At 45.1% G+C, this 15,635-nt stretch overlaps 1 protein-coding gene across 1 annotated transcript; it reads right to left on the bottom strand.

Annotated features, from left to right (window-relative positions):
• Positions 1-2,890: 2,890 nt before the first annotated feature.
• On the bottom strand, positions 2,891-12,083 carry LOC132317103 (syntabulin-like). The gene is given in 7 exon segments (XM_059818069.1): positions 2,891-3,084; positions 3,086-3,453; positions 3,484-4,000; positions 5,236-5,370; positions 6,278-6,541; positions 8,456-8,558; positions 12,068-12,083. Coding segments are annotated over 6 exon segments (1,509 nt in total). The 5' UTR covers positions 8,527-8,558; positions 12,068-12,083; the 3' UTR covers positions 2,891-2,930.
• Positions 12,084-15,635: the final 3,552 nt, after the last annotated feature.

A 15,635-nucleotide genomic window follows, 5' to 3' on the forward strand; every position in this document is an offset into this window, starting at 1 on the left:
CTCAGTTCAGTTAACAGCATTTCTCAAATGCAATTTTTGTACACTTACTATGTGTATTTACGGTGGAATTCCTCTTGGAAAAGTGTGCAAGGTAAATATGCAGTAGAAGGCAACAGTGCTTTAATGAAGAGGAAAAGTTAATGTCTGGGGGAAGGAAAAGTGTGTAGGAAGAGGGGAGTCCCTGTGGTTCTTAGGTGCCGCTCAGAGCTTCGGTGAATACCTTCTCCATCTTCTGCTGTGTGGATGCTATTATCCCTGAATTCACGGGTTGTATGGATTTCCTATCTTGTGACAGATGAGTGAAGGCAGCAAATTCTGTGCCTGAGCCTTAGTCCCTGTGCATACAGGTATTGTAAATACTCTGATTTTCTAAAATAATCAAAATATGATCATATAGAAAGGTTAAATTTGATTAACAAATAAAATAATAAAATACAAAGGCATAAGTTAGGATTGTTAAGTTAGAAACAATAACCATAGGAACCTCACCAGGGAGTCGCTGTTCCATACTAAGGAACTAACAGTAACGAGATGGAACGATGAAGAATTGAATAGAAAAGTTTCATCTGAGTCCTGTGACAATGTGACCTGATATGCACCAGTGATGCTGCTTGGAAAGTTCCTTACCTTTCCCACCTTGATTCGAATATCAAGAATGCCAATCAATCAATATTAATAGAAATAACCATTGATTGTTTTAAGGATGGATATTGGTAGAACGGTATAATCCAGAGAGCGATTAATAAAAATTAAATTATATATATTCTGTATGAAGGTAACTAGGTATGATTTATCTGTGATTTAATCATAAACTAACTGCTGAACAATGTAGCATCGTGAATAGGTAGAATTTGCTTGTCAAGACAATGATAAGTTGTAGGCCTGGTCAGTAAACCGAGGAAAACTTAAGAAGATTCCAAGAATGGAATTTTACAACCAACCTGAGCATGCGCAAAGATTGGGTTCAACTAAAGGACACCATGAGGAAGACTATGGACGACCACCAGAGGACCTTAGATGACCACCTGTGTCCCTGGAGGCACATGCGTCACGAGCATTTACATATATTAATGAGTTCTCAGAAATGGTATGAGTATGTTAATTGTTTCTTGGAAATGTGATGAATATGTATACTTTGATTGTGTATAACTTTTGTAGCAGAGAAACTAAGCACGCACACGAGGTGGAGCGATCCCCTGTGCGTCCAGCGCTGCAATAAAGAAGTGTCTGATCACCTACGTATATTGTGTAGGTGAGTTTTTATATTACAGATTTGTAACACAGGGAACAGTGAAGTTGTAAAAGAATGGGAAGGGGTGGGGGGAGCTATCTGCCTAGATCATCTCTGCCTAGAAAACCAGAAATTTTAACTAAGTCATAAGTAGGTTCTGACACAAGTTTTGTTTAAAAGAGAAGTAATTGAGCAAGCAAGACAGTAAGAATTACCTTCTTTGTAAGGTGCTGATGAAAGGTTGGGTGGAGCCAGACAAACTCCACTATTTCATCTGTAGGATAGCATTGCCCTCATCTGACCTAGGCACAGATCTCAAGTTTGGGACACGGAGAATTCGTGGTTTGATGGTCACAGTGGCATCTCATTGGGCACACGGAGACTGCATGCCTCTCGGCCGGGTTAAACGAGGCCTTCTGGACTTCTGTTAAATGCCAGGAAGACCGATACTCTCCTGGCAGTGCAGAAAGGAGAAGTTGCAAGCTTCTGGAAGATTGCATTGGGTTAAAGATGAGGTCACTTGCATCTTTAATGCAGCGTGGATGCGGCAGAGCAGGTGGCCTGTGTGTCCACAGACCGGCTGGAGCCTTTTTCTCTGGCTGAGTGCTTACGCTTGGAGCTGAAATGAGGTGTTCTCCGGGTCCTGATGGTTCCTTATGCCCTGACACAGTGCCCCCTCCAGCTCTGCCTGTGCCTGATAGCTCAGCTGAGACGGTCTATTTTATATAGCTTTGCTACAAGAAAACACTCACACATGTTTAACATTTTTAACATGCTTTACTGAACTTGTGATTATAAAGGCAATTTACAATAAAGCAATTAAACAAACAGTAAGTTAAAACACCATACATTTATACAAAGTATTTCAAAGGGCTCAAATGACTATCAGGTTCCAACTCATTAAGACTTTAAAACAACATCAATCTTCAAAGTGTATCCACACCTATACTTAGCATTGTAACACTTTTGAAGACTCCCAACAACGATTAAGAGCACTACACGAGACAGGCATGAATGATGTGCTTGAAGCTTCCTGGGAAATACGGGTTTTACCTCTAAATTGAATTGACTCTTTGGACAACAAATTGTAAACACTAGCAGCCTTTCTGGAGTACATGAGTGATACCCTTAGTGGGAACCAGTCTCCACGTCCCTCACTTAACACTGTAGTTTCACAAATGTTTCAGGTTAGTGCTGCCTAAAGACATACCCCACCTTTCTCCGGCCATCTGTTCCCATGCGCATCTCCTGCTACCCTTGAGCCAGTGCAAAGCACTTGTACGTTTGCTCAGTGAACCAGCCAGGGAAACTGATTGACCTTCAAGCTAATTCAGCAAACAAACATGGCAGAGTGCTAGCTGTAATTCTCCTTGATTTCCCTGGTCATGTTCACTGTGCAGATGTGCTGGCACCAGAAAGACATCAGCACAGGGGAGGGACACAGTGCCTGGGAGCAGGAAGACTATTTCTGTAGGCAGCAGTACTGTTAAAAACACCAGTTAAAACCATCTTGTGGAACTACAGGGTTCAGCTTTTTCATTTTGAAACAAGAACCATGTTTTCGAAACAATTTATAGTGCCAATCAAATAGTCAGGAGCAAAATGGTGGACTACCAGAATAGACAATAACTTTTTACGATCTCTCTCATCCCTCTTTCTCTCTGCCTCAGCCAGCCGGTGCCCAGGGATGGAGTGGACTTCAGGTTCTCATCTTGAAGGGTGTATGGTGTAAAGAGTGCAGGGCCACCAGGCCGCAAACACAAAACAATGCTCCAATACTGTAAACGGGATCTGTTCCTCCTCTCCGAGTACGGAAAGCCCACAGGATAGTTGGTACAACAGGGGCTGCTACAGTATCTCTTCTTTTTTCCTGTCTTGACATACCCAAAGGCTTCATCATCATGAGGTTCTGTAAAATCACGTTCTTTCACAAAATGGTTTTCATTCACTCCGTGCTCCACCTTCCTGCAGGGAGACTCCACAGGAGACAAAAGGATGGCAGTGTTTAGATGACTTGGAGTTAAGTCCACTACGATACCAGAGTCACTGAACCTCCCAGGAGAAAATTCACCCAGTTCCTTCAGTGAAGACGGTGGGCTTAGATGACAGGCATCTTCAGCTCTGAAGATGTTTTGAATGAGCTTCTCCACATCTAGGCTAGATGGCACCACGTCAGTCTGGATGGCCTGTTCCACCATCACATTGCTGACTTTCTCCTCCTCCTGGAAAGAAGTTACTTTCTCATCCAGAACACTTTCAAGCATCTCTTGAGTCACAGCAGAACTGGAGGGAGCTGGATCACTCAACTCAGAGGTTATGGTGGTCAAACTGTCTTCACAGGAATCAGTCCCATTAGCTGTGCCCTCATTAAGAAGCAGCCCACTATCTGCCACCTCCTCCAGAGCTTGGTCCTCTGTGGTGAGGCTGTCTGGCATTGTGGCACACAACACCAACGGCTTCCCCTCTGAGTCACACCTGTGCTCCAGGCACTGCTCATCTCTCACAGAGCTGCTCTGAGCCATCTCCATGCTCTGCAGCAAAGACTCCAGTTGCTTGTTTTCAATGCTAATGGCTATGAAGTATTGCTGCATTTTTTTGTCTTTCTCAGCCAAGCTGTTTTTCACGCTTTCAATAACCTGCTTGAGTTCTTTAACTTCCCTTCTTGCTTCCAAGGCGGCCAGCTCTGCCTCCACACGATGACACTCTTCCTCAACCCAGTCTTCCTTCATCCGTCCCAGCTGAGCTTTGAGTTCTTCTATTTCCACTTCCCTGTAGGAAAATAAAAAAGTTGTAACGCTTCTGCTGACCGGTCAGTTAAAGAGTCAACATGAGGCTCCACTGCACTGGGATGGCTATGCTGCAGGGATGCTCCAAGAAGAAAGCAAATTCCTCCATGCACCATGTGCTGCTGCCTCCAAGAGAGCTGGCAGAGATGCAAACCAGCTGCCAAGACACGCTGGCTGATTGTTAACTGGAGTCACTGACCTCACCACACAGCCAGCAGCCTTGTGGGCTGTGCCGTGATCCTGGACATTCTGAGGTGCAAGTGGTGGCCTCTAGGTTAGATCCAACCAGTACAGCACTTAACATCTCACCTATTGCCTCACCCTGGAGTAAATAAGAAACAGCTGCCTCGATACATCCCCCGTACCTGGCAGCAGCTTGTCTCGTACAGCCAGAGCCAACACTGGCCTCAGACAGCAGGAGGGCTCGGGGCTGCAGGCACCTGGCTTGCTTTGCACCCACCCAGCCCAGCGTGGAGCCAGAGGCTGCTGCCTTGACTTGCAAGCAAGTGGGGAGAGGGGGCCCTTACTGAGATCCAGCCCTCCCAGATGCAGAGGTCGGGCTATCCCGAGCTGGTCCAAGGGGTCCCTGGGACTCTGCCTTGGGGCTCCACTCAAACACCCCTTTGTGTCCGCCTGGGCTGTGTGTGCTGGAGAGCCAGCTCTCAGAGTGCAGCTTTAGTAAAGGAGATGACAGAGATGACGTCTGTTGCTGTGGAATGCACATTGTCACTTCTTTGCTCAGCATCCATACAAAGGGCTCTTGCGAAAAATTCAATATCTAAGCAACAAAACCACAAGCGGGCACACTGGTTGGTGTAAGAGCTTTTCTTTCATTAGGGGAGAAGGGGGACAGCTGTAGTCATATTTCACTGAGTAAGGCAGAACAGGAGACCTGCAGGTAGAAACTGGTTTATGTAGAAAAGGTCTCAATGCTAAATCAGACTGGTAAAAAATGACCCTTTAAAAATATTCTGCTAGGGAAGTTCAAAAAAGGGAAAAAGAGACAGCCATATTCATAACTAAACTGCATGGTACGTATTCACGGAGCACACTATGAAACCTGAAATACCTGAAACCAACCAAATCAGATTGATCACATTTCAAATTTCTTAATGAAAACTTTATGTGGCCAAGAAATGAGTAAAAACATTCAGGACTCCCACCCCTAAATGCTCCTGCATAAATCTTTCTGACTCTGATTTCTGAAGTGAAATATACCTTTCTTTAAGTCTGCTCTCAGATTCCTTCAGCTTTGTTTTCAAATGCCGTACTGTAACTTCTTTCTGCTGCAGAGAATTTAAATACTGCTCTGGATTTTCTGGCTTCATGCTGTGATTGTCACCACAAGAAATGGTGACAAGAAAAAAAAACAAACATCACATAACATCACTCCTACAGTTCTTCAGTCCTGGCAAAAAGAAAAACATCCCATAGACTGATACAAAGCTTGACTCATTTGGGGCTCCTCAGTGTCCGCACTAGTGACTCCCTCTGGCAAATCAAAGTACTTGAGGAAATGGCTGATTTGTGGCTATAGTACAAAATTTGCTATTTGTTATACTTGTCTGCGGTGCAGGGAGACATTTCACTTTGAAACACCCAGCCAACCCCTCACCCTAAACAGGTGGTGTGCCCAAGGGCAGGCAGCCGGGCCACCGGCAAAGGCACCCAGCTGCAGACACGGTCAGGTGAGGTAGTGTAGGGACTGCGTTCAGCTCCACATGTCAGGTAGGAAGCTGAGCACCCTGAAACCTAGATTCATCCTGTCTAGCTTTAGGTGCGCATCTGATAATGCTTGGCTGTTAAGAGAGAGAGAGGGAAACAGCAGCAGTGTGGTGGCAATTTCTTCTCTGCAATACGGGTTGCATGCTCTGACAGGTATCTGTTTTCTTTCCTGTACAGGAAACTGCACAGAGAGGTGCCTAAGGCTGGGCAGGGTGAATTTTCACCTGAGTGTATCATATTTTCTATACTACCCCAGCCAAGACTCTCCAAAGTGAAAGGACCCTTATACAAAAGAACCAGTAAATCCACATGGGAATTGATGCCATGAAACCCCAGGAAGGAGCTTGCCTTGGAGTGACAACCAACTACAAAGGGCTTTGACTAAAAGTAACCTTGAATTTTACAGTGCTGAAACAATAAAAGTTTTACAGGGGATGGAGCACCCTGTTGACTGGCGAGCCACCAATATGAGGAGTCACACCTATGCTGAGGAGCAAGTTGACCTGCACGGCAACCCAGACAGCCAATGCCACATTACCGTGCAGAGACGGTAAGTCAGTGCGCTGAACACTGGCATGCTGAAATAAAGACTTGCCTCATCACTGAGCTGCTGTCGCTTCCTTTGCGTGAGCCTGGCTTGCTCCTGCTGGCTGAAGAAGCTCTGTGATTCTGGCGGACGTTAGCAGGACACAGCTGGCTTTTGCCCAGTCTTGACAAAGGGTCCTTTTCACAGGAAGCAGGTGGGCTGGCTCTGGACTTGTAGGATAAGGATCCATCATTCCGACCATAAGGGCCACGGCTGCAGGGGAAGCAACACGGTTAAGGCATATTGGATTATCCTCATCACGCAACCCATTATGTGTCTTATTTTACACACAAAGTTGTCTAAACACTAAAACAGACAGGAAACTGTGAGTGGCTGTGAAGAAAGTCAGTCCCAAAGTCATCAGCCACTGCACGTTCTTTCACTGACTGTGGGGCACTCAGTCTGAATTACGTGATCTAGGAAAACCTCAGCCATTTTCACATTTCTCAGTGGACAGCACAATTCCCAGTGATTCCATCAGATCATCCACGTTCCCTGAACCTCTGACTCCATTAAGTAATGAGAGAACTGCAGCCTGGACTAGTGCCAGAAGAACCACGCTGCAGCCTTTCCCAGCCAAGTCTGCATAGAGATGCCTGTCCACGGAGGTCTGCTGTAAGACTGCTTTCAAGCTCCTCAGCAAGCAGCCTGAAGGATCACAGCGTGCAGTGAAAACAGATTTTGGTTGAGCCACTGTTCTTTCCTGCCTTTGGCATACCGGCTTCTTCAGCTGCCATTGTCAGCTATTCACTTGCTTAGATATAGTTCAAAACCCACTGTGAGCAGTCTGAAAGAGTATTAGAAAAGCACAGCCTTTTCTTTCTTCCTTCCAGTTTCCCTCATACATATCTACCTTTCTTTTCCCAGTCTTTACTAAAGAATCAGACTGTCAACCACGTGCTTGAAAGCAATTGGTATCTGCACTGCCCGACAGCTGCCAAAGGGCTGGGGTGCTCTGAGGACAGCTTCTCGAGGGGCATTCCTCACTTGCTCACTTGCTTTGCCTTCTGCACTACTACGCCGCTAACTTCATCCTCTCATGCCAGTTGTTCTTCTAAACTGTAACGGAAGGGCTGGTTTCAAAAAAATACGGAAAAAGACAAATCTAGCCAGCAAAAGAGAAAGCTTAAACATAAAAAATTAAATACCACAGAATTATGAAGCAAGTTCTCTTCTCAAAATCGTCTGACTTGGTTTCCTCCCTTCTCCGAAAATGGAACCGTTTATAAGGAACAGGTGGCTGAGTGGCTGCTGCAGACCTTCATCGCACTGCTGCCGTTTGGGTCATTTTATAACCACTTCACTCATTTTATAACCATTTCACAATGAAGTGCAGGACTGTGGCTTGTGACAACATGGAAACGTTTCACAGCGACTTAAGCCAAACAGTTAAAAGAGAACATATTGCAAAGGAGAGGAGACATCTCTTTCCACTCGGTACAGTACAGCATCAACTCTTGTGTGAGGCAGAATTTGCCCAGACTGTGCATAACACAGCCATGCATTGGAAGGAGGATTCTCACAGAGGGCTTCTGTCCAATTAAGTAGGTCAGCATGCTCTAATGTAAAGTTACATTTAAACGCACAATAATCTATGAAACGATACATCATCTTACTGCAAGTAAGGTGATTTTAGGGCTTCATATTATACTTGGTATTGCTTTTTCCCCCAGCCAGTACCTTTACTTGTTAGATTTAACCTAGAGAGCACTTCAGTAACATTTATTTTTCCAACAGTCTCACGAAGCAGATAGGAAACTGCTCATTAAGCATCATTCTGCCGACCTCTGTACACTGGGGCACGCTGTGACCTTGGAGACGTGTATGCCTTAAGCACAGGGCTATCCCACTGCCGGTCCCAGCCTGCCTGCCAGCTCTTCCACAAAGGGCAGGAAAGCAGTCCTGTCTGTTTGAACTCTTTGGTTTTGGTCTCCAAACACAGCATTTGTATTTTTTTCTTCTTCTTTCTCGTATCACAGTTCTCATCAACATAAGTACTGCCCATTACCCAAATTGTTTTAAAACTCACAATACTGATATTGTCTGTATTAGCTGCAAGACCTTACAGAGTAGTCTACATCTGCACTAGTGACGCTTGCACTATTCACGAAAGATTGCTTTGCTTACTTGAGAGAAAAAGAAGATCTTTTGCTTCCAGCAGCAGACACATGGACTTCAGGCGCTGAAATACCGCCCATGCTGCCTGAAGACCTGAAATCGGCTTCACTCCCTGGCAAGGAAAAGGGAAGAGTAAAAACATGATGATAACTCAAAGTTTGTTTTCAAAATAACAATGAATCACAAGCATCCTTCCTTTGTCCATCCTGAGTGAATTTTAGAAGTCGCATGAATTTTCAAACATCCCTGAGGACAAGCGCTGGGCTTGTTCCAGATTTTCAACGTGTCTTCAGAACCGGCACTTCAACAAGAGCAGAAAAAAACATTTGAACACAAAACCCTCACGCTACAGAAGCCATTGTAGGATGTAGCTAGCAACATTTGTTGTGACAACCTGTTCGCTTTCTCACAGCCATCAGCACATGAATGAGGCTGCTCACGTGGCTCCTTCAGAAGCCCAGTGATTTGGAACACACAATTGTGATGTCAAATGAGAACCAAACATAGAGTGAAGGCATCTAAAACACAACCTCCCCAGGATTTAGGTATCTAGGTACATAAACGCAAGTAAAATCCCAGTGTTTAAAGGGGCCAAATGTTCAAAATGCCACCACTATCTCTCTGCAAAGACCTGCTTAGGTCTTTATGGTCGAGCTTCCACTTTTGAGCCCAGTAACCACCACTTACCCCATGGCCTTATACCACAGTGGAATCAAGTGAGGTGTGCATGACTAAGATAAAGACATTCCCTTTGCTTTCTATGCCTACATATAAATACAGATACATAAACAGAAGGAACATACAGACGTATCTACTCAACACTGCTCAAAAAGTATTAAAAGGAATCGCTCTGAGGGAAACAAAAACTTTTAGGGAAGTAATTTGGCCACCAAAAAACAAAGTTCAGCGAACACTGAAACTATTTATGATTTGAAGTCAAACATGGCCAGAAAATGGAAAACCAGAATTTTCTTTCTGTCTGAAACGACAGTTTAATTTTGAAAACTGTCAAATTTCTTTCTTCTTTTAAAAAGGGGTGAAAACATTAAAAAATCTCCCCAGTCATTCTAAATATTTTAGGTTGAGTATCATCTTTGCTCAGTCTGAAACACAGGTTTTCTTTAATGTATTGATTTGGCAGCAAAGCCCCGAATCAGTTAGTCCCATAGTTCCACTTTGAACATAACAAGGTGTCAGACAAAAAAAAAAAAAAAAGGGGATGTAAAGGAAAATAGAAAAAGAAATAATCTACCAATTCCTGAGTAAACATTGTTCAGAAAACGGTTCCAATCCCAGGATTCTCATTAAAAAGGCGTTAATAACCTGCAGGAATCCCAAAAATGTCAACAACAATTATAACAGGATTACAGGGCACTGTTTAGGAAGGGAGATGACCGGAATTTGTGTATTCTAAGATAAAAAGAAATACTGGCCACACTGTTTGTCACAAGGAGGAGGAATACAGCTGGAAATCTGTGAAGAAAACCAGGTAACAGCAACACAGGATTCTGGCTGCGATGCGTGTTTTTTCATGAAAAATGACTTGAAATAAAATCTGATGGTCGGTGGGAGTTGTGCATAGTAAAATGTAGCTGGAGTAGGTTTGGAATATTTGAACCAGAGAATCAGAAAGCTGTTTTAAACATTGGCATAAATAATGAAGATTGTAGTTTACAAGCAGAGCACACACACACATACACACACACACACACACACACACACACAAATCTCCTAAGGGAAGATTCATAATGGCCTCTTTCATATGCACAGTATTTCTTTCTGTGGAGGTTCAACTGGCTGAAAGTCACAGAAAACAGTCAGAAAGAGCAGAAAATTTGCTGCAGTAAATACCCAAATTGCAAACCATGTTCTAGCTTGACCTCACACCTATTTTAAAACAAATACTTAAGAGTGCGCAGTGTACGTAGCATCGGCTTCTCTTTTTTGACTCATCTTCCAAACTGGATTAGCAGAGGAGAGAAAAAAAAACCTGCTTGAATATACAAAAAGGAATTTTTTTGACTAAAGATCACAGCTATTGCCATCTTCCATACCTGCCTCTACTCTGACCTCAAAACCCCAGGGCCCTTCTTATGCCAGAACTCAGCCATCTTTTCCAGATGCAGGAGCACGTCCCCACAATCCCCACAAGACCTGCATCTCTACCAAAAGGCATGTGGAGCTAAAAGATGAATTGGCTGGCATGGGTCTCACCCTGTCCAGCAGCCCGGCGGCTCAGGCGCTCCCTGCAAAAGTCCCATCTCTGCATCCCCTACTCACTCAGCTTTGCAGTCGGAGCCGTGGCTTTCTCATGGACCAAGCGCAAGGCTAAGCTCGAGGTGGCAGGCATCCTGAGGCGAGAACCTCCCTTTAACGGTGGGCATCCCACTTTCTGTACATCTGGAGCGGTATCGAGACAATCAATGGGCCAGAGAGAGAGAGAGAGAGAGAGAGAGAGAGAGAGAGAAAGGAGTTATGGTGTGCCTGCTGGGAACTCGGCTTCAAACCCTCAATAAAACCGTTACTGAATGATATGAAGTGGAACAGCTTCCCTGGAGCAGACTCCCCACATCCCCTCAGCCTGCCAAGCAGCCTGCTGTTAGGGCACCCTTCTCCTCTGTCCTCAAGTCCATCCTCCAAGAGGCAAACACATCTAAATAGAAGTTTCTTTTCCCTTTAGTGAACTAAGTAAAAGGGATCTCCTTTTTTTTTTTTTTTCTGTGAGGAAGGAGATAAGTACCTAACTGCGGAAGATTTGTGCCCGACACCCTGAATTGCAGGTGGTCTGTGCCGCCAGCCCAGGGCTGAGCAGTTCATTATTTAGGACAGATGGGATTCAGGCTTTTGCCTTTTACTTGCCCATTCCTCCTTTGTAACTTGCTGACTTCTTTTTTGCATTCTCCATTTTTGCTGTGACGTCTGGGTGCTTCCTGCAGCCTGAGAGTCTTCTGAACAAAAGGAGATACATGTCTTGAGAGGCCACAGCCCAACCACGAATTGCCTACGTCTCCACTAAGCAACAGCAGCCATTTTGAGACAGGGGTGGCTCATAAATATCGCAACACAGAATTAAAAGATCATTTTTCTAGGCCACTTTAATCCAACAGGAACTTGTAGATTTGGGTTCAAAAATACAAAACACTTTAAAGCCGAAACACTCTTTGTAGGTGCTACTTTGCTTATTCTCCTTTGAAAGAAATGCTTGGCTATTTGAACATGTTTTCCACATCAATTCAACTAAATTGGTTTAAATTCAAACTTTAAAATCTAAAACGTATAAAAATCCAAACTAAAAAAATAGCACTATGCTACTAATTTTTACCAAATTTTTAAGCATCTTTTGCTCAAAATATTTATATTCCGATTATATTCTAATATTACCTCTTGGAAGCTACAGAGCACCTTTTTCACTTCAGTGCAATTTAGTTAGCTTATGTCCTAAAAATAATTCATTCCTGCTGACTAACAAAGCTCATGGTGCGAAATGAGATGATACAGAAATTTCCCTGTGCAATGCTAGGCGCCTTGGGCAGCGGTCCTCAGAAACAGGACAAAAAAACAGAGAGTGCCTAAGCTTATCAGGGATCAACGGAAGAGGAAAAGGCATCTAATTAGACCTACTTGAAAGATCCAAGCGTGATCTTGAAACACAAACTTTCTTCTGCAGCTGAATATCCAAGCCTGAATTTCTGTTCAATGAAAAAAACCCCAAATAAACCCCCCTAAAAAAAGGAGAAATAGAAGAGACAGAGACTGTACTTGGCTTCCATAAGGGCTAACAGCAGAGCTGTCAGAGACCTGATGAGGACCACAGGAGACTGGGGTGGGATTCATCTGACTAAACACGAATGTCTCTAACGTAGACACCCGCGTCTGAGCCAACCTCGGTCCCATTTTTAGACAACAGAGAGTTACTCAGTAGAACCAGTGAGTTCAAGGCACTGCTTACCTTATCCTAAAGTAAATGCTTACATATTTGGGCAGAAAGACCGCACACTAGACTCACTGATTTTATTTGTTATATCTCCTTTAAAACAAAATAGGACCTCAGTCCACTTGTGCCAGTGGAAACGATTACAGCTACATTACAGATACACAACTGAGGTCAGACAAATGACAGTCCATCTCTGCTCTATCCAATTTGGCTCAAGACCGTGAATTTACATCTCCCTCACCTCCCAAGCAGCTCCCGTAACCCCCAGAAGAAGGGAAATGGCAGATTCACCTCTTAAAGCTCTTCCACTTAGGAAGTGGAAAGAGAGACAGTCCCCATCCACAGCCCACAGCTCCTGAACGTCATCTGAGACCTGTAGATTCAAATGTCACCTCTTCTAAATCACAAACACGGAGGGGTTTATGCCAGAGAGAGGAGCTCCAGCGGGATCCACTGGCTGTGCCGGGTCCGTTGAGCCACCTGGGAGGGACCACTCACAAACTGCCACCGGAACCCAAACGTTCTGAAGCGTGCGGGGGAGGGCGGGGCTATGCAAATGACGGACCCCCCAACAGCCGCATCCACCCCCCACCACCCACCAGACTTCACAGCGCTGGTGCCTTCCGGACCTCACAGCTCCAACTGCTACAGCACACCACACCTTCCCAGGGTGACGCCCCTCCATGCCCAACTCCAGGACGCAAGCTTTGAGGATAGCACGGGCTTGAACCCGGACATGGCGTCCTCGCTCCTGGAGGGCGAGATGTGCGTGTTCATCTCCCTCTGAAAGAGGAAAAAACAACATTAGAAACCCTCAACCCGACATGACAAGAGCTTTAACTCATTTAAACCAGACACAGAAGATGTTTCTATGAACTTCTGATCCTAGTATTTAGGAACAAAAAAACAGGCTTTTTGTAACACTGAAGGGACATTTTTAATGATAAAACCATTTACTCTAAGCAGGAGAAGATCATTCACTGTACACTCGCACTCTGCTATTCACACACCCCTCCCTCCCCGCACTTTTTTTTTATTAATTAAAAACAAGTGCCACTAAGCAGTATTTCTGATGGAAGGCAAATGTGGGTAAGCCTTCCAGAAATACAGGCAGCTCAAATAAGTTGTCCTCCAGTCCCACAGAGAGCATCCCAAAGGAAGACTGAGCTCCCCAACACGCCTTGCACAACTGCAACCCCTCCCCAGGAAGCCCAAAGAGAAACATGATGCTTCTGAAAAATCCCAGTCCTCCGCACATGATGGTGTCAGAGCAAAAGTCTGGAAAAGAACAAGAGCCCCACTTGAGGCTCAACAAATCTGTACTTAACGCACAGCCTGAAAAAACCAGAGCCAGCAGATAACTCAGAGCTTTTACAGAAGGCCTCAGACCTCCCAGCATCAGCGCTGAGAGCAGCTTCCATACGCCAAGCACAGGGATGGAGAAACAGCTGGTCACGAGCAATGGGTCCTTCCCAAGGTCTCCAGGCAGCCTGCACCACAGAGGGTTGCTTAAGCAAGCCGTTTGTAAGAGACAAGGTCTAGGAGGAGGCTCTTCCATAAACGGCATTCGCAAGCCGAGATCCTCGAGAACACGACCTTGCTGCTCGCTCTCTTCCCCTACAGAGCCTGAAGGAGCTGCCCAACGGCTCAGGCAATCGCCATTTTCAAGAGAGGCAGAGTCCAGCAGTATGTAAGGCTGCCAGATCCAGAGACATCTCCTGTATGGATCCTTCCCCTGACATACAGGCCCATGCTGGCCAGTCTGGTATTTATGACTGGAGCTGAAGTGCTCTGGAAGGTCGGCACACACTGGCCACTGAAAAGCTCTGCTCAGTGCTACCAGATGATTTCTAGTCAAATTCAGCAACAGAAAGACAAACGGGGAGAGGCCACAGTCCCGCGTGCAAAGGGAGCAGAGAACAAAACAAAAGACACCGGGGGCAATTCTGGAAGCAGCAACTGGCCGTCTGGCAGACGCATTTTTGCCCTCACCTGGTTCAGGTTTTGGGGGGAAGATCTCCGAACCAAAGTCTTCTTTAAGCAACTCCAGCGGGTGGAGAGGAAGGCAGTTGGGAATGGGGACGAGTTAGCCGTGTCACAGGGAGAAGAACTGCAGGAATAGAATGACAAGCGTTAGAACCACAAACAGCCAGGGGAAGGTCCTAAGAGAAATCAAACTAGAGCAGTCTTCAGCCTCACCAAGATGAAAAGAAAGGACAGGAGGAAAGAGGTCAGGAGGCAGGCAGGGAGATTCCTAGTTTTGAGTTGTATGTAGATGATCTTCAAACAAATCCTTTGTCTCCTTTTTAAACAAAAAGAATGATCTTGAGCAGGAATGTACATGTGGGACAAGGAAGCAAGGACTGAGTTCAGCAGGCTGGATCAAAGCAGTCAGGGAACTTGTTTCAGAATTCAGAAAGAACTCGCCCATGCAACTGAAGTCCTATCTCAGAGCAAGAACTTCCGACATCTTCTACCTCTGACTTTGCAGATTTGTTAGTGAGCTACAGAAAACATTTCCCCAAAGAACTGGAGTCAGGCAGCTGCGCAGCTATAGCCTAATGGGTTTGACATCAGTAGTATGCAAGGCTCTGGAGAATTTGCAAAGGAAAGAATTAATCAACACCATCAAACTAAGCAGATGGAGTCCTACGTGCATTCACTTCAGATGGAGCATGCCTGACTGACCTGCGTCTTTTCTCTGACTAAATGACAGATTGACTATCTCACTACAAGAAACAGAGCAGCTATAATTGTGCAAGTCAGAAAAGTGGCATGATCTGCAGGGAAGGGGGCAACAAATCTACTCCTATAGCCTAAAAATACTGTATAAAAGTTCTGACCTACCTTTCAGAAAAAAGGATTCAGATTCTCTCTGTCACTTTCAGGACTGGATGAAATAGTCCTTGGGCCATCTGGTTTTGAGGAGGAGGAGGAGGACCTGAAGAGCTTGACTAGGCAGGCTAACAAAATGAGGCTTCCAAAAATAAGCCTCGGTTTGGTGGGTTGGTTTTGAGCTGGTTGCTTCATGGGTTCTGTTTGCTGAGAAGACATCTGCAGAAGACAGCTGCACGGGCACAAAGAGAAGACCAGCAAGGGGGTGGAAAAGAGTCTCTTGGAAGTGGCAGTCTGGGACTTCTCTTTTTGCTTGCCACGTTTGCTCATGGTGTTTGGAGGATTCATTGAACCACTACATTCCCAGAAAGTCCCAGGCTGGACAGCTCCCAAAAAACCAAACAGCGCAGGACTGCAAGA

Source organism: Gavia stellata, chromosome 5, assembly GCF_030936135.1.
Source record: "Gavia stellata isolate bGavSte3 chromosome 5, bGavSte3.hap2, whole genome shotgun sequence".
NCBI lineage: Eukaryota > Metazoa > Chordata > Aves > Gaviiformes > Gaviidae > Gavia > Gavia stellata.